General features: G+C 43.3%; 1 protein-coding gene across 8 annotated transcripts in view; it reads left to right on the forward strand.

Moving 5' to 3' along the window:
• The window catches only part of TMCC1 (transmembrane and coiled-coil domain family 1), a 125,937-nt gene that overhangs the window by 50,192 nt on the left and 55,970 nt on the right, over positions 1 to 19,775 (forward strand). Inside the window, exon 1 of one of the 8 annotated variants that reach the window (XM_075158527.1) lies at positions 4,860 to 5,047. The exons of 6 other annotated variants lie outside the window; for them this stretch is intronic. In XM_075158527.1, the coding sequence (XP_075014628.1) occupies positions 5,009 to 5,047 (39 nt within the window). In that variant the 5' untranslated portion in view covers positions 4,860 to 5,008. Of the gene's footprint in view, positions 1 to 4,859; positions 5,048 to 19,168; positions 19,199 to 19,775 lie in introns of those variants that run through there. One more of the 8 variants, XM_075158528.1, reaches the window with a different exon arrangement.

Consider the following 19,775-nt stretch of genomic DNA (forward strand, 5'->3'; position numbering starts at 1 on the left):
TAGGGTGCATCTTCAGTCTTTGAGTTTGACATACAGTTAAGTTCAGGTTTTGCATGTTTGCCTTCCCTGTCAGCCCAAACATCTACTGAGAGTTAAGTACATGGCACTGCTCAGGATGCTGTGTTCTGCTTTCGCTCAGATGAGCAATCTCCCCATCTTGCTGTGAGCATACAGGCCAAGTCACTTGTCTGGTGGTAGTCATCCAGTGCCTTTCTGTAGTTTTCCACTATACACCCAGAAAACTTCAAGTAATTTCTTGTGAAAGAATACTACAGTGGAACTGTTCACTGCAGCGTATGACGCTGAAATAGATGCCATCAGGTCCTAGCTGTATGCAGCACCTGTGATACCCTAGTCAAATGTGAGTGCATTTGCATCACGGGTACTCAGGCTCTGGTTAGACTAAGTCTGTGTCATGAGACTGAGTCTGCAACAGTGATGCGGTCGTAAATTTTTTTCAAATCTTTTTTTTATTGCGATATCAAATCCTTTTACATTTCCTGCTGCTTTAAAGTTTCAGGATGTGCCCAACATGTGAAAGAAGACACAGCAAATCACTGCCTGATGGACTGATTTGATTTACCTTCTTAAGGCTAAAAACACCCACACATTCATTAAAGTAACTTTTTCGTGGCTGAGCATGAAAACATACTGGTTTGCATTGGTTTGCAAAATATGGATTATGGATGTAGTCAGGACAGAGCAATAGTGCAATTACAAGTTAGCACTACATTCACAGAGATTCAGATGGTGGTTGTGGTGGCGGTGCAGAATGCGTTTTCTGGGTTAAGTAATAATAGTCAATTGTGAGTACTTCTGCCATCCCAAGCAGACTTTTTGATCTAATTTCATGTTCTTTATGAGTTGCATGACAACCCATTTAAGGTTTAAGTTTTACTAGTGAATCAGGCTGTGTAGTTGGCACTGAATAACTGCTGCTGTTGTAGATGATTGGAGCAAATGATCTGAATGCTCTTTGAACAGTAAGCTTTTGTTTAATTAGATTGGAATATGAAATCTTTCATGGCGGGTGGTTAGCTTAATCTGTGCCATCTATACTGGTGACATGTCTTCTTTGGATGTCCTGAGTCAAATAACATATATATGGGGAGGAGTCATTTATGTGGTTTTAAAACTGTGACACAGAAAAGAAGAATGTAGAAGCAATGAAATAGAGGAAAAGTTTTGATATTCGTATGAACTAATTCCTCTGTTTTCTGTAGTGAAAATATTATGGACAAAGCATGCCTATAACTTTGTCTCCAACATGAAAGGAATTTCTGAATAGCATTCAAATTCACTGAGGTGTGGTTTCTTTTTCATTTCATTTTGAATAATTGCTTTTGAGAAACTAGAATTGAAGTCTTTATCCATTATGTTAAAATGTCGATCTAGTACTAAAGCAACTCCACAGTGTCTATGGCCAATATTGAGGATACTGGGCAAAAAGAAAGGCACAATGTTTTTTGCACCCTCTACAAAAGTCTGGCCTCTATTGCTAGTGTTTTAGTTCAGACAATGAATTTTTTAGGCTTTTTGTCATTAGGGACTGTCAAACAATACAAAACCAAAAGACTGTAAGGAAGCATGCATTGTACCTCTCATCTCTGTACAGAAGACAGTGCACCACATTGCAGCGGCAGACTGTTGGTACTGAAAATAAAGCACACGTGCTTTGCCTTTGGATAGAGGAAAGGCTGTATCAGCTGCTGAGATGTGGTAGTGTTCAGTGTCCCTTTGTACTAGAAGGCACCAGCAGTGTGAATGAAAAGAACTAGCTGTTAGAAAGGTGATCGTGCTGCTTAGAAATGTTATTTTTTTCCTACAGTGTCCAGGACTATACCCGTGTTCACCATTTAACAACTCCAGCGCACCTTTTTACTCCTCGTTGTCTTCCATGCCGGGCAGAACTCACCAAACGTGAATCACCTTAGCCTTGAAACTCAAACTTGCTATTGAACCCTGTATGTAAAGATAAACAGGGACTGAGAGCCATGAAGAGCATCTGCTTGCAGAACAAATACACCTGCAAGTCAGTCACTGAATTTTATTAGTATTAACAAAAATCTAAGTCAAAGAGAAATGCTATAGGAGTTGCGCCTAGTATTTTGAAGCCTGTCTGCCGACTTCAGCCTTTTGCATGGTGTGTGGTGATTTTTACAGAAGTTTTGTATCTTCTCATGTGGCGACTGAACGGAAGACTAACCTTGCTCTCGAACCTTGGTTGCGTGCATTACAGCAGGATATACCATTCTCCGCACAGGAGACTGAAAAATGTATTCTGGGAGGCAAATTTTACAGAAGGGTACTTTGGGATAGGATCTGATGGTCTAAACTCCAAACCCTTTTCTAGTATTCTACTTTAACCTAGACACCAAGTCTGGAAACTCAGTATGTCTTTGCTAAAGTCATATGCTATTAAACTACATGGGGTGTGTGTAACCACCTCAGGTAGCCCCATGACCTCATTTCTATTGCTCTTTTCTATCGCTTGCTGAATGGTTGCATCATCTGTCATATTTAAGTGACAGTCCGTTCATGTCAGTGAATGCCTAGCTTACCTGTTGGTAGTGTCTGCAATGATTGCAGTCATTCCAACAATGACCTACATGCCCATACCTTGTGAGACAGATCCTTCCATCACAGGCCGTGGAGCTAAATTCAGGCCTTCACCTGAATTTGCCCATTTTTCCATCTGTAAAATGGGGCTAGTAGGGGCATTTGAGAATTATGGAGCTGAAAGTGACATTTTACTGGAATTCTCAAACGGTTGGCATTTGCAAAGTTTCATGCCTGGTGAATTCAGGATGATGCTTTGAAACCAGCCTCCCCACTTCTTTCAAGCAGAATTGTAGAAAATGTCCATCAATTTTCAGGTGTCTGACTCTCTGGATTGCACCTAAATCCAGGTATAATGCAGGTGCAATGGCTTGTATGCAATTTTTTTATTTTGTGTAAGAAGAGGAATGAGGAATGCAGGATATCTTTTTAAACTTACTAAATTTATTTTTTTATTTCTTGTATAAAAAAAGAAGTAGGAAAGCATTCTTTTTGGCTTTTGTTCTACAGAGTTTTATATCTCTTCGAAGTATCGTTATTTTTTGTTCAAATGTACTTGATGTTTTCACTTTAAGTATTGCCTTACTGCTGTGGTGGATTGTGGTGGGAAAGCTCCTGCCATGAGTACATTCCAGAAGGGCTTGGGGTGAGGCGAGAACTCTGTATGGGAGGGTCATGAGGGTTATTTTGACATATAGAGAGCAGGAGCATGCAGTGGTTTTAAGGTGGAGGAATAGAAAGAAATGAGAGCAAAATGGCAGGCAGGAGGCAATTACAAAAGGGCTTGGAAATGAAATCCTAAGAAGTCCAAAATGAAAATGATGAGACAGGACTGATTTCCAGAGATTTCAAGCTCCTCATTGTGTTTGGGGTTTTCGGTTTCCCTCCTCCTTTTATGAATATCCCGGGAGATGCCCGAGCCAATTCATTGAGCTCTGGACCTCTGAACGGCACAAACGGGAAATGCATATGTCCTTGCTGGATTCTTGAAACTCCTTAGAGCATTGCTGCAGATGCTGTAGCAAACTGATAGAGTCCTGTAATCTCCTTTTCTGCATGAAGATAGTACTGTGTCCATTGCTCACAAATACTGTAAGGGGAGAAAAAACAATTTAAGGATTTAAAAGCCACTCTTGCCAAGAGATTTGAAGAAATGAAAGTGTACCTGACTATTTCACCATAGATCTTTATTGCATATTTGTGGTGGGAAGAGAGAAATATTTTCTTCAAGTATTTTCTCGTGATTGCAGCAGGGTGTTCGGTGCTGATTCCCATAGAAGAATGACATTTCACGTGCTATAATACGCGAAGGCAACTAGAGTGCTGCACAGGGCAGCCGGTGGAGCCTGCCCCAGTCAGTGACATTTTGCTTTGAATCGTTTTTGGCGCACAGTGCCTGTACTATCTTGGAGTTGCAGCTTGTTTCTACTGCATCCTGCGCTAGCAGCCTTGGGCGAGTTGGAGCCACATCGTTCCACGTGGTGTAAACGCTGCTGTAGGGTGATGCTTCTGTTAAAAAGCACGCGGGGTAACTACTGCCGTCAGCCGTGGGCATGGGGAGCGTGACGAGCCGTGCTGCGGTAGCTGTCGGGAGGGCTCTGCCCTTCGGCGCGGGGCCGCGGCCGGGCCCGCTCCAGCCGCAGAATGGTGCGGGCCAGGGCTGCCCGCGGGCAGCGGCACCCCCCAGGCCTCCCTCCCGACGGGGGAGTGTCGAGGGGAGCAGGGAGAGGCCGCGCTGTGGAAGGAGCACGGGGGCTGGGGTAGCCCTTCACTGGGGTACCGGGCCACCCCGGCGTCCCTCCTGCGGGTGCCGGCAGGGCCGCGCCCCGGCCGCCTCGCCGCCGAGGCGCGGCCGTGCTTGCCGGGGCCCGCTCCCCCGGCCGCGGCCCAGCCTTGCCGAGACGGGCGGGCCTGCCTCGGGAGCTGCGGGCAGCGCGGGCGCGGTGTCCCGTGCCTGCCCGAGGACGGAGCCCCTTCCCGGGAACTCCGGGTCCCGGGCCGTGCTCGGCCCGTCCCTGCCCGCAGCCCCCCGCTCCTCGCCGCGCCGGGCGGGGGCCCGGGTCTGCTGCGCGGGGCGCGGCTCTGGCCCGCGGGGCCGGGGGTAGCGTTCGACCGGCTCCCCGCGGCGACGGGCCTTGCCGGCTGCCGCTCCGGCGGCTGCGGAGCCGGGCTGGGGCGGGGCCCGCCCCCCGCAGCGGGAGCGGGGAGCGCCCCGCCCCGCCCGGCCTGGCCCGGCCCGGCCCGGCGCTGCCCGGCCCTCTCCTCCCTTCACCTCCCGTCCCCGGGGCGCCCCGGACAAGGAAGAGTCTCAAGTTTGCGGGCGGGAGGGCCCCCGGCGGTGCCTGCCCGCGGCCCGAGGATGCGCTGCCTCAGCTGATCGCAGCCGGCTGCCGCCGCACTCCCTCCATGCCCCGCTGCCGACCGCTTTGTCCGAGGACCGAGGCAGACCATGGTCCAGCGCTTCAGCCTCAGGAGGCAGCTCTCTAAGGTGGGTCACGTCTGCAGCCGTCCACCGCGTTGTTGGGTACCGGCAAAACCTCTGCGAGCCCGCGGAGGGCGAGCCCGTGCGGAGGAGGCAGCTCCGTCTTTTGTTCTTGCCTCTTGGAGACACAAAGGGGTTCTGATTGCGGTTGGGGTTTTTGGTGTTTTAAAGCAGAACGTCTATTAGTAGGTACAGGTTTTGTTCCTCTCGCACTGCAATTACCGCGTAGGTTTCTGGGGAGGCTGCGGCTTCCTCACTCGCTTTAATCTCGGGACTGAAAAAAGGGGGTGTATGAAAAGGGGGAACAGAACTAGCAGTTGTGCCGATATGCGGGTGTACAAGGTGGTTGCCTGCGATGGTTACTTAAACATGTGCTTTACACTGGCTAGAATGTCTTTAGTAGTCGGGAATCTGAATTGTCCCAGCCACACACCTGCAAAAACAGGAGGAAAGCTTGCCTTCCTCTCTTTGAAGAGCTCAGCAGCGCTTGCTGTTAATACAGTATTTAAGAACAAAGGAGTTGCTGCGAACAGGTTTTGCTGTTTAATAATTACAAGTGTTATAATTCATTTCAAGAAGCTGCTTTAGAGAAGAGAATAGTTAATCCATGCAGTCTTGTAGTTTTGTCACTGAATCAATCCAATGCATGTAGTTTCACAAACATCTGGAAAAAATCAAACCATGAATAAAAGCGAGGCTGCATAGTGCACTACAGGTAAGAGCACAGCCCTATTCTTGCATCTAACCATTCCTGTTGAGCAGACTTGGCTCCGGACATAGGAATTACAGTATTAATTGGACACTTAAATGGCAAGCTGAATTTTTACTTTACATTTAATTTCTCCCCCCCAGCCCTGTGTGTGTGTGTGTGTGTGTTTGTAAAGGTTTTAAAATGCATTCATCAAAATTTAAAAATGCTGTTATCAGCATTTAAAACAAGTCAGAATTCACATCCTGCAGACTGTCTTGGGAAAAGCTATGGCTTTACAATAAGTTGGTATCTTTCTTACTTATTTGTGATTTTTTCAGTATCTTCTCATTTTAAAGAAACTGATATGGCTATTTCAAGCGGTGTGAAAAAGTGGAACTTGCATTCTTTAATGGTTTACCTTGTTCCATGTCAAGAGCTGTGCCCGCAAGCAGTAGAAGTCTCTACAGGCACTACAGAGCTTAATCGTCCCCTCAAAAGAGACTTGATCTAGTTAGTAATGAACTTCGTATCTAAGCTCTGTTTATAAGGGGCAGCCAAAATAGCTTTAAATGAACTCCTTTGAATAACTCCATTTTAATTCTTGTTTATCAAGGCGGGCAGGATGATTTGGAAAAATGTTTACACTGATTTTTTACTATAGGAGAACTGTTTCCAATTTGTTTTTCTATCTCTCTCTCCATTTTTGTGTTGTCTGACACAATTGTGTCTTGCACTGAATTAGCTCTGGTTGTGTCAAGCCTACTTTAAACAATTGTCTAGCCTTGACAGCTTCTGAACTTCTTTGTTTTAATTGTAAAAGATGCACAACCTTTACAAGTATGATGAACTGAGGGAAAAAATGAGAGCTTGGTCTGTATTTACCAAAATGAAAGTAAAGTTGTATGAACTTTGTATGAATCAAAACGGATTGTGTTTATCTAGGTTTGGATGTAGGATGAGAACTTCATCTCCCTGTCTCCTCACTGCTCTTTAGAATGGGATTGATAAGTCCCTTTGTGTTTGAGTCTTTGTGGGAAGGGGTAGGAAATAGTGTTATAAAGCACTGTCATCTACTGGAGGGAAACCATAGAAAAGACATACAATTTTGCTAATATATTTACCAGCCAAAACATAATGACTGCCAGACTATATCAAATAAAGGAGTACTTTGTTAATATTTCTTGTGCAAAAGTCTTGATCCTTTCACGATTGCTGACTTAGACTTCAAAGTTGGCAAATGTCTATGCAGGACCCAGAGTACCTGCTCGCAGGATGTATTTGCTTCTTGGGTGAAATAGGACATTATTAAATGGTGTGCCTGTGTTACGCAGCTGCAAGGTCAAAATTACACTTTCTGACCATATTTAATGGTGGAGGCTTCAAATAGAATGTGACTGTGCAGATTTGAGAGCTACAAACTGAAAAATGCTGCCACCAGTGCGTATAAAACGTGAGCAAAGAAAATGTAGGACTTCCTGCAGGAAGGAAAAATATGGCTTTGTGATACAGGGTTTAGCCCCAAATAGCTGGTTTTTCCCTTTCCAACATGGCTATTTGCACTGCATGGCTTTGATCAAATCTTTTAAGCTCTCCCAGTCTCTGTCTTCCTTCTATGAATGGGATTAATGCCTTTCTCTTATTTACGTAATGGCTGTCAAATTTTGAAATACTGTTCTAGGGAGAGCTGTATAAGCACTTAACTGTATACTAACTTATGAAATGTTTGCATTTGATCACCCATTTGTATCAGGAATTTCAGAAGGCTTTACACAGACTTATCTTCAAGTGTTACTTCTTATTTCACATGTACCAAATCACTATTTAGTATTTGTGGGTTACTGCTTGGATTCTGTGTTAGTTTGCCAACTTAAATGTCTGTAATTGTTAAAAATTTGAGTCATAAATTACTGCATCTTTACTGTTAAGACTTAAAGGCAGAATATTTGATGGCTTTTGGATTCAACAATGGTTCAACAAACGTCTTCCCCAGGCCAAACTCGGATTGTTCACTTTGTTCCCCACCCTGCCCCCCCCTTTTTTTCCCCTCCTCCCTGAGTATCCAAAGTGTTTTCCAAGTATTTTGGCTCAAACCAGTCTCCATCTTGTACTGTTTGGAAATCCCTGGAGGGCCTACAATTACTGTCACCCAAGACCTCAAGAAGTGCTGTTGCTGCTGTATTATGTTTAGTTGGGGAATTCCCTCACTCTTCGAGTGATAGTACAAAACTGTATCCAACTTTTACTCAGCTTGACTTTTTCCAGATGTTTTAGCTAGGTTTATAAAAGGAGATAAATTGAACTGTATTTGAGGAAGGTTTTCTAAGTTAAAATGCATATTCTTTCTTTAAAAGGTTCTGCTCTCCCAGAAGAGATGCAGGTGAGCCAAATAGTGCTTTCATATACAGCTGAAGTTTTGACTAGAAAAGCCCAGGTTCAATATAAAGAAAGAAAAGGCAAAAAAAGTATTTTTTGTGAACTGCGATGATACTCAGTTCATTTAACGAGCACATTAAATGTTAAAAATTTCAGACTAGACTATTTTGCTCTTAAGTACTACATGGGTTTATTAGCATCTGAACTGTCTCCGTGTTGTCACTGATGTGGATTGAGTTTATTTATGGAAGAGGAACTTCAATGGATTATGCCGAAATAGCCTTGGAATACTTTTACTTGAGTTACAAGAAGTTCCTGCTAGCCTGTCTCATGGTTATAGTGGGTGAATTTGCTATTGTGCTGAAGCAGTCTGCACTCCTCCCTGTCATTGATACAGGTAAAGTTTCTTCCAGCATTGCCTCCTTGGCTTCACGCTTCTCTTGCATCACATTTGATCTCAGGCAGATATGACCCAGCACGTGATGTCATACCCCAAGTTATTTCTCTTCTTCAGCTCTGTTTGTTACCCAGTGTTGATGGAGCGTCTCCTTTATTCTTTATGCTTTATTCTTTATGACCTTGTATTTTTGTGGGGATAGGGTCATCAATGGGGAGTCTCTATCCACAGATAGAAATGGTTTGGTAAAGATGAATGTAGTATAAAATAACTTTTTTAGCAATCTAAATTTACTATGAACAGATATGGACTAATATATAATATTAAAGCAATTAACCCCTTATGACTGTGCCCCTGTCTCCTAAAGACATTCCTGTGCAGAATCGTAATGCTTGGGATTCAAGAACTGTTTGTCTCAGAATAAAAAAAGGTAAGTAATGGTCTTTGCTAAGTTCTATGGATTTCCAGAGCCTATTGCTTGAATTCATGGCTATATTCTTTTTTGTGTCTGCCTCTGTCTTGAGGAGAGAAAGTCCCTAAAGAAGCTTGTAACGCGAAATAAAATTACTGTGTCCTTTATCAAGTCAGTAAAACAGTTACCCAGGAAGTTAAAAGTAGAGTGACTTGATACTTCTGAGCTCCGGGGCCAGTTGTTGTGTGGCTGTTTCCCATCTATCAGTGTTCTATGTGGAAAAAACACATTTCTTGATAAGATCTGCTATTGGAGGTGCTCAGCTCTTATGAATTTTTTCCTATTTGGAGTAAGCTCATTTTTACAGCAGCATGTTTTATTGGTAAACCCTTGCCAAAAGTTAAGAAATATCAGGCTGTGCTAACCAGTTTATCAGGGCAGGGCTCTCCTAATATTCAATATTCAAAGGAGAATTTATGTTTAGCAAAGATACGGTGCTGATTCCACTTCTATAGCTAAAATGGTCGAAAGGTGGATGCTTCTGTCTGTTTGGCCTACCTGATTTTTATGATATATAGCATCAAAAATCCTAGCTATGTTCAGAGTACATCTCTTCACTATTAAAATATATAAGATAATAGCGCTCATTGAGTTCTCAGTAAAACTGTTCATAGAGCTGGTATCTAATGTCGCTTGGCTACAGTTACCGGTGGGGGAGAGTGAGAAGAGGTGGGTTTGGAAATCTGACGCATTTCAACTCTGTTCTCACGTTTAATACAGCAGCATACAAACAGTTTTCCCGTGGCTCTTCAAATTCTGCACTGCTCACAGGATTGAAGTAACATCATTGTACCCACGGCTGAGTGAAGCCGGCTGGATGGTTCCATCTAATGGGACCTTCAAAGGGTAGAAGGACACATAAGTTACCACATAAGTTGCTCAATGGTAGATTACCTTTAGATTACCTTTTTCTTGTGGTAGGTACGATGCAGCTTGAAGCAATTTGCTGTTTGGGGGAACTGATAGATGGTCGCTTACCTTCACAGCAGACTTTCTGGTATGCTGCAAGTCTGTCCCTGGCATACCTCACCATAACTCCTGTATGTACGCTCCCTCGGGTCAAGTAGAGGATTAGCTTATCACTGTCAGTGGAAGGGCAGTTATTCAGAAATTTCCTGTTGCTCCTAATGGAAAGGCAGGTTTGCTTGTGTTGGCCGTTTTGAGTGCCCTGTTGTAGACAAGCCAATGGGAGCATCTCAGTATATTACTCCTCATATTATTTAGTTTTGAATCTGTTCCTGCACGGATGCTTTGTAAGGTTTACTGGGCAAAAGACTTGTAAACAGGTCTCCAAGAACGGCTGGCCATGCTGGTGTTGAATAAGTACTGGTGATTAGAAATAGCATGAACTTTTCTAGGCAAGATGGGCCCTTCAAGAAGGGAATGAGCTTCCACTGCATCATCTTGCTTCTAGGAATGTGTGGGAAAATGCTGCAGAGCTATCACCTTAATCTTACAAAAGGAAAATGAGCTTCTGGCATTCTGTTTTAAGAAGTGGGAGTAACAGGTTTCATGAGGAGTTTGTCCTGTCTTAGTGTAACAGCTTCATGAATGCCATGACAGTGCAGAAGTAAAATAGACTTGAAGCGTCTTCCCACGTTGGTAATTAACGGCGTATGTGAACCTACACCTGCAGAGATACTAGGGGTAGGACTAGGGACTTCTCTTTATGAAAAAACATTACTAATAATCCAAAGAATTACCTATATACATGCCAGCTGGGGGTCTGGTGAATTGCATGTGGCTTATTGCCAAATAGACATACGATTTTAAAGGATGTAAACACAGTCTACAGATGGAATGCAGCTTGCATAAATGCATCTTTCCTTTTAATAATTAAATTCCACAGCTCGTGGCAGAATATTGTCATACTTTATAATAGGTGCTTACATGGGGCTGGATAGCAATAACAATTGGAATTTCCTACCAGCACTGATCAAAGGAAGCATTAAAAGCATTGGCATCTTAACTGTGAATTAGCTACCTTTAGGGGTCCTTTGTAGACATTTTGGCTTCTGTAGTATTTGCCCCTCGATTCCCTGTGATAAACCAGCTGGCTTCTTCCTCAGCCAGTGTGTCTTCAGAGGCAGAGAAGAGTTTGCTCTCATTTTGCAAATCTTTCCATTCTGGATATGACAGTCAATGATAAAAATGCATAGGTCCTTTTCAGAAAGGATCGAAAAGCTTTTACGCTGAAGGAAGGCCTCAGAAATTTAGGGGAAATGAAATAATGTGAGCAAGAGAACTTGAGTTAGTTTTCAACATTCACATGACATCCAATTTGGGACTCCCTGTCTTGACAAAGGATGCGATGATGACCTCCAAAATAATTCTTATCAGAGATAAATTGTGAACACTTGTGTTCGGTGAGCAGAGAAACAGATGGTAGAGGTTTCATTCAGAGGATTTTGGTTGTTCAAAGATAGAACTTGCCTGTTCTGTTGGTCAGATCTTCTCAGTTTTCCTGAAGGCATCCCTCGGAGGCGGCTGTGTCTACTCTAAGGTGAGTTGAGTGTTGCAATCCTGTTCCTACCAGACCGTAACTGCATCATAATACACTTCCATGATGGGCACGTGAGCACCTGACTTGAATAATAAAAGTTCTAGAGTATCTTTTCACACCATGAATTGTGTATTTGAGATTGTATTTAAGATAAATTGACAGGTAGTAGGGCACCTCCATGAGTTATCTCTCCATTAAACTGACTTCTGCCTTTGGAGCTGTTATTCCAGCTTCCCTTAAGGTAAACGCAGTCTTTGTTTCAAGAAGAGAAAGGTGCTCAGCACGGTGTGGTTTTGACTGTTGATTCCCACCCCCCCTGCCCCCAGCCTTGACATCGTGTGCCTGGTGCCTTAGGGTTATAAAAAGCCCACAACTGCACGGTCCCTTTCCCGCCCCTGCCCACCTCCTGCTGTTGGTAGGGCTGGTGCCCCCCGCTTGTCGGTGCAGCTCGGCTTTGCTCCCCCCTGGCTCCGGCCGCATGCTCTGGGAGCTGCTCCTGGGGCACGGGCGGCAGCAGCTCCGGCGTGGGCAGCTGAGGACTGGGGAGACGCCAGCCCGCGGCACGGCCGGCGTGGCCGTGCTCTGCGCCACTGGCACGTCTGCGCCAGGCGTCACCCGCCCGGTGGGGCCCGTGGCGGGTGTGCACGTGCTGCCCTGGGTGTCCACAGAAATGGCTGATGGCCAGGTCTGTGCAAGAAAATACATTGACGCTGGCAGTCCGAAGTGGTTAGCAGCTGAGAGGTTTCCGGGGAAAAATGGTCAAAAGCTTTCATAGCTCAGAGTAAATGATACGGCAGAGCTTCCATTCGGTTTGACAATCCAAAGGGAGTCCAGAATGCCAAGGTACCCCCTCTCCAAGCCCACAAAACGCTGCTGTTAGTAAGAGGCCGGGGGTGTTTCTTTGTTCCAAGTGCCCGCTGAGCTGCAGATGGTAGGGCGGCACTCGGCGGTCTGAGAACACAGCAATGTTGCTGCGGGACTGGCGGGCTCAGTAAATCTCTGTCGTAGCATCTGTCTCCATCGGAGTTTGGCTAAAAAATGAAACTCTTCTCCACAGCAGCCTCTCTGCCTCTTCGCAGACCCTTACTAAATAAAGCATATGTGGGACAAGCGCACGGATGACACGGCGGGCAGGCTGTGCACGCAGGGCCGAACCGCAGCGCTGCCCCGCCGTGTGCGCAGGCGCACGCCCCTCTGGGCCAGGCTGTTTCTTGACGAGTGTCCGCACTTCTGTGGGGGGTGGTTTGATGTTTTAAAATTTGGTTTGCTGGAATACTAAGGGATGATGGAACAGACTTTTTCCCTGACTACTGAAACCGCTGTAGCTGTCACTCTTATCCCCTCGGCCCTCTGGGGTTCATAAGAACACAGGACACCTTCTTTTTCCGTAAACTGTAGTTTTACTGGAGGACCTGTTATTTCATGAAAAAGTTCTCAGCCCTGCAGTGTGTTAGCCCTTAATTAAAGAGAAGAGAACAAGCATATTCCATGGCAATTACGAATTAGCAGAACCTTGCAAGTGAAGTTTCTTGCCTGCTTTTTGTTTATTATTTTAAAATGTGGTTTCATACCTTTTGTGTCTTAGAAAATATTTGTTTTTTCAAAACCTGATTAAGGTGTTACAATAAGTAAAATATTAATCCCAGTGCTGCATGCTTGCAGTTTAACCTTTCTTGTGTTTGGAGTGATTCCTTCCATCCCATCCTTAAACAGGTCTTCCAGGTTCTAAAATCAGTCTCCTGCAAAATTCACGACAAGAGGAAATCGGCGCCGATCCCATCAAATAACTCGGTCCATACTGACATTAAGTAAATTCTAAATCAGTGGAAGTTTTTGTTAGTATACAATAAATGAAGTTGTACGTGCAGTTTCAGACTACTCATTTTGCAGGCGGTGTGTCTGAATAGCCCATCCTTTAAAGACAGAAATTAATTAATTTGAAAATGTGGTCCAAGTTCCAGGGCACTTTGATAGACATTGACAAGAAAACTAGAGGAGCAAGGTTTTTTTTTTTAACTTAAGGCGCAATTTGAATACCACTGAGATCAACTGGTGTTTGAATAGGGAATTCAGCTTAGAAAACATTCCCTTCTTGAGTTGTGAGCTTTGAAACTATTTAAAATAGACGGGAAAAATTGCTAAGGAAATGAAGCAAGGTTCTAATCCTTCAAAGAATTGTTATGAACGTTTTAGTATGCATTAGAAAAGAAAATTGTATTTAGATTTTAAATCAGAGTAAAAAAAGTTTCAGCAATATGTTGTAAGTGACTTTTTTGATAGGGCATTAAAAGGGCACATACTTAGCAAGAATGGAGTCCAAGATCATAGGAATGCAAACTGTAAAGTTCTACTACAAGGGGTTTATTTGTGTTTTGTTTTTTTTTTTTTTTCTGAGTGCTGTTGGTAAACACTCAACTGCAGAAAATATTTTCTCCATGTTATCTGCATATATCATACGTCATACTTAACTGTCAGAAGCCTAGAAGCCTACAATCATTGATGTCACATTTGGAAAATCCATAACTAGTAAAAGTTTCAATTTGAGAATCACTAACTACTCCCAAAGAAAATGAAGTTTGAAGGAATGCTTAAATTAGCATGGGATAGCCTTTATGCAGGCACATTTTTTTGCTTGCTCAAGCATGTCTGTCTTGGGGGCGCGCTGAAACCCACTGCCTACACCATCAATGTGGAAGGACCCAGGATCCTGTTGGTGGTGAACAAAAGCTTACAGGGGAAAGAAATACTTCTGTTGTCAGAAATAAATTATGTCAGCCTGGTGACATTGGCAACAGGACAATAGGAGCAGAGGAAATGAAGTGCTTCAAATCGGTGTGGAGGAGGTGTTTCACTGGAGGCTGGATTGCGAAGCATGTGAAATATTAGTGTAGAACTGTTGCCCACAAGTCTTCAGTATTTGGGACTACTGTTTTGTAATGGGACTAAAGTTTCTAACAATTTTCTCTGTTTAAATAAGCTTTTAGTTGGTGTGTGTTCTTTCTTTCAGTGAAATGTAGGTTGCCTTTCTCTTTACGCTAAAGACCACTACCTCCTGCCCCATCCCAAACAAAAAATAAGAGGAGAGGCATTCCGCTGCTTTTTATGCACAAAGCATTAATTTCAGTAGGAGTTGGGCATATCTTGGGATCAGGGCCATTAATCTCAAAAATAATAGTGTATCGCAGAGGCATGGAGACTCAGAGTCCTGGAGTTGAGTAGGGAAATTATGTCTTAGTCATAGTTGTTATGTGGTAGGATAAAGTGCTATAAATTCAAATACTTGTCAGCTTTGGAGCTATTCTCGCGTTTGTTTACTGCTTTCAATATTAATGTTCTGAATAAAATAGTTGCCTAATTAAGGTAATGTGTTGGCAGTATTCTGATAACTTGATCTGTACCATCCTTCAGTCTTTTCATTGGAATTTGGAATTCAATTATTTTCTTCCCTAAAATGCTGTTTAATACTAGCTACAGAAGTTCAGAGGTATGCTGTAGCCTCCATACATTATGTAAAATTATCCTTTTTGTACCATAATGGAGCTGAAGAGAGAACAGCGTTTGTACATAGACTGCCAGAAATAAATGGTTATATAAAATATGCGATCTTAACCACTCAAAATGAGACATTTCAAAAATTAGATAGTCCACTGACCAGGTAGAAAACGTTGTGGATTATCCAAACAATTTAGCTAATCAGTAGTGAGGAAAGAATTTCTCACTGGACAAATGAGTCTTTGTGCACGTTCTTTCACCTATGTCTTGCTTTTAGAGTGAGGGAGATGTTCCAGCCTAGAACGTCGCTGATGCCGCAGTGAAAATCTACATCTCTTGATCCCTGCTGTACTAAGGGGGTACAGCTCTTTTTGAACGCATGGTTAATTCTGCAAGGGAGGAGGCTGTGTTCCAGCTACTCCTGCCATTTCATACTGTCATGTCTCTAGCTAATCAGGTGTACCTCAGACACCATCTGTAATCAGCAGATATATATTCTTTATATGTATCATAAGTTTGAGCAACTGGCACATTACTCAGCTGAATATTGTTTTTCATTCCCTTTTGATGTAGCTTTCATCTAGCCATCCAGATCTGACAACCAAAACTCCTACCAAAGAGCAAAGACGTTTGAACCTTTTACGCATAATTAATTAAAAAACAATAATAATACGCTGGATGAAAAAGGCCTCCTGATTCTGTAGTATCATTCAAGCCGTTTTCTTCTGGCATTTTAATAGTAAGCCGTACACATCTGAAAGACTGTTGTATGTTTTGTTGCTGGGCCTGAAATGTTGAAGCTTTGAATGCTTTCTTGATGCTTGAGAAATGCAGGTACTATTGATCAACTTTAACTTTGCTTTTCTAATATTTTTCATAAGTGGATGTATAAATATTTGCCTGGTGAATTGGTGCTCTCTATGCAAGCTTCAGTGTCTGGGCTGTAAATTGAAAACCATTCATGAGTACCAAGAGTCAGTAGCAAACAAGCAGTTCATACGTACCTGGGTCAGCAGTACTGGCTGTGGATGCCAGTCTTTTTGATGCATGCTGATGGCTTCAGTGCTGCGAAGGGAGAGGTGCAGAGTGTGGGGGAAGCGGGTGTGTGTGACCATCAGCGGGGAACTTCTCACACCCAAGGTGGTTCTGCAGTTACAACGCTGGCTAACTCATCGCCCAGAAAGACGATGATTGCATTCCAGGGTTGAACCTTGGATAGCTAAGGCTCGGTATAAAACCAGACGTGGAAGGAATTCCAAGGCTTCTTTATCATTTTTGAGTCTGTGGTATCTTGCAGATTTCAAAGGCAGCTCATCGTTTAGAGTGGCAGTTTGACCTGTGTCAAACTTAAATCATACTTAAATCAAACTATCACAGTATGTTGCAACCATACACAGCCTCTAGGCAGTCTAATTAAAGCTTTAGCATTTATTAAGAGAAAACCCTAGGCGTTATTTACCAAGAACAGTTTGAAAAAACTGTGTGATAACTTGCAATACTGAATGTAATAGTTATCTGCAGGAATTTCACAGATTTCTCTTAAATCCAGATACTGTACAGAATGGAATCCCCGCAAGAAGACGCATTTTTCACATATTGATGGAGGGTGAACTTCTTTTCATAAACCTTATTTTTTTCTGTAAAAGGTACATGCCGGTGGTTTGTTACATCTAGAGATGGAGTGCTTTCAGAGCACAGCTTAACAGTCTGGTGGTAGCATTTGAAGAAACAAAACATTCGTTATTTTAATAAAATCTACAGACCTGTAATCTACTACACATTAACTTAATTTTCTACATTTGTCCATCTACACTGGTGCAGAAAACTTGCTGCAGGTAGCAGCCACGGTGGTACTTGTTTGCCAGGCAGAAAGTTGAAAAGAGCTGGTCTCTTGCCAGCCAGCATCACTGCAAAGAAGCAGCGTTAGTGAGAGGCCTTGTAAAGTTACCTTGACACTCTGCCTAAAGTGAAGGCGTGGGATCTCCAGGAAGACCATTAACATATTTCTGTTACTAAACATCACTTTTGAAAAATATTACAATCCCTCAAACAAGGTGGAAACCTCCAGATGTTCCCATGCAGGTGACTTGAGTTGTGCGTTAACTAGTGAAACATCTGATGGGCAGAGCTCGCAGCTCGGGATGCGAGCGTTGTGTTCTCCGCATCCCCACCTGGCAGGGAAGAAGCTGTTGGGCTTCCTGCTTTTGTCTGGTTCCGCACTGTGGGGATTCTCATTTATGCAGACACCATCAGTGGCTCAGTGCGTGTGGCAGTGGGTAGAAGATCGTTAACGTGAAGACAGTTCCTCCTAGCTGTTAGTTTCTTTTCTGAACAGTTACAACTACAGAGTTGCTTTTAGTTAACAAAGCAGCCCTTCCATATCTGATCTCTCACATCTTTGAAATCAAAAAGTAGGCTGTTGCAAATGCCTCTTTAAAAGCCAAATCAAAAGTTCAAATATCCACAGTCAGGGAGCAGTATTCAAAATGAATTTGATTGAATTTGGCCCTTGCAGCAGAGCAGCAGTGCTCTCTTGTGCCTGGTAAGTGATGCCATGTTCCTGATTGTTCAGTGTGCAGACATCATCTGAGCCAAGGCGTGATGTACCCAGTCTTCGAGGGAGAGAATGAGAATATGTGTTAAAACTGCCATATAACAGCCATCATAAATTAAAACCAGTTGGGTTTCAGGCTCACTAAGAGTAGTTCTACAATAGCCAGGTCCAGAGGAGGAGTATAAAACCATCTGTTTCAGGGAATGCTTAAAAAAAGACAAACTGGTTTTTGAATGTACACTTCTTTATATAAGCATTTAATAAAGAAATAACAGTGGGGTACATTATGTCTTAGAGATAAAACGATGAATAGAGGCGACTTGGTATCATGCTTTGTCTGTGAATTAATTGATTGCCATTGCTTCTTGACCATTAACCCAGCTCACTAACTGCCAGGCAGGGCTTTGGGTTCAGCGTGCTGCGTGGGTCTCATCTCGAGCACAGAGGTTTAGGGCTGGTCAGTTAAATGCTTCCAGCTTCCAGACTATTCACAACTGACTGGTCTCTTGTATTGTTCAGGGCTAGAAAACAGTGTTTCTAATCTTTTTGCCATTAATTATCCTAGATTGGTTGTCTCAGATATATTTGTGGATGCTGCAGTCGCTCTTCTAATTGTGGTGAGTAAATATGGTCTTCTGTTGCTTAGTTTTTCCCTTTCCCTCTCCTTTAATCAGATGGATAGATGGATTTTACAAAAGCAGCTCAATTCACGTTTGCTTAAAATTTCCATCCAAATACACCAATACTTTCTAAATCTAGACGCAGGCAGATGAGGCTGTGACATACGCTGGCTCTGACCCCATCCTGATAGAGGGCTTTCTAGCGTTGGATCAAAAGCTGCTGGTTCAGCACCCTCTATTTTATCAAGGCAATGAGAACAAAGTATCCAACTGCATTGAGAGAGCTCAGCAAAAGTCATCTTTGAGTCATTTATGAACCAGTGGTACAGGAAGCAAAATCCTGTTGATCTCTTGGTTACAGTTCAGGCTATTGATGGGGAAGAGTTTCTTTTGCAAAGATAGGAAGAAAAGAGGTCTTTTTCATGCATCTGTAGTGTTGCTCATAAGTTAGTTCAGGCTGGAAGGCATCTCTGGAGTTCTCCTGCCCAGTGACCTGCTCAAAGCAGGGCTATCTTCAGCTTTAGATTGTTTTCTCTTTTGAGTTGGTGACGTGACAGATAAGCTCGCACACTTAGTAATGAGCTGCGAAATTCCAAATGAGACCAGGAATGAAGATGTCTCTATTACGTCAGACAATCGCTGATTTCACACATTTAGGTAAAATTCCCTGCTCATACACTCATTTTCTGAAGAATCTTCTATTTCCATTTCTGGAGTGGGTTCACGTTGGTAAGTTTTGTGCTTTGGCTGTGATGGTGGTTGCATTCTGGTTTGGGAGTACACAGTAAGCCAACTGCTGACAACTACTTTGGTAGTTAATTTTTTGAGGGAGATTTGCATGGCACAGTGTCTTTCAGTTCTGCTGACTTTCCTGGAGGAGAATGGAAGGTGCTTTTGCCGCTTCTTCATGAGTAAGCCTCTCTTCAGAGTCACCTTACTGGCACAAAGGAGAAGGAACAAAAAGCCTCCGCTTGGAGCGATTGCTGTTTATGAACTTACTGCGGGACTGGCTATAGCAAACTTCTGGGGTGCTCCGCTTAATGAATTACCTTCTGGTAAGAGGGAGTGTCGCTCTACCACATTGTTATGTTTTTATAGTTCAGTCAGTCACTTTTCCTCTTAACACCCACATTTCTTCCTCCCCCTCCACTGTCTCTGAAAGTGTTGGACTCTTAATGCAAAGGACTTTTCAAAGCAGGGCTCCTTTTGCAACTTAGCATTGTCATAAATAAAAAAAACTGTAGAAGCAGGCATTGCACATCTTTTATGCATGTTTCACCTATGATGATCAGCACGTTGCAGGTAGCTTCCCTGAGGTTTGACTGTGCAGCACCTGTGCTGGAGCTTGATCAGAGCAAGCTATGAATTATTGAGTGCTCTGCTTCAGTCAGACAGGCGGAAAATGAAATGCTGCTCTCTTCGGCATTAGAAGCTTTAACCCAGTTTCTTACTGAGCGATACCAGTTCTTATTAGAGTGTTTTCTTATAAAGGTGTGTAGAATACAGTGATCCTTCAGATCCACACAGTTTTCCTTAAGAAATAATTTAAATACACTTAAACTCTCCTTTTAAAGCTAGAAAGAAAACTTCCTATATGTTTTGACAGTTTATATTCCTTAGGAGGTAATATTG

This window comes from Calonectris borealis, chromosome 10 (assembly GCF_964195595.1).
Source record: "Calonectris borealis chromosome 10, bCalBor7.hap1.2, whole genome shotgun sequence".
Classification (NCBI taxonomy): domain Eukaryota; kingdom Metazoa; phylum Chordata; class Aves; order Procellariiformes; family Procellariidae; genus Calonectris; species Calonectris borealis.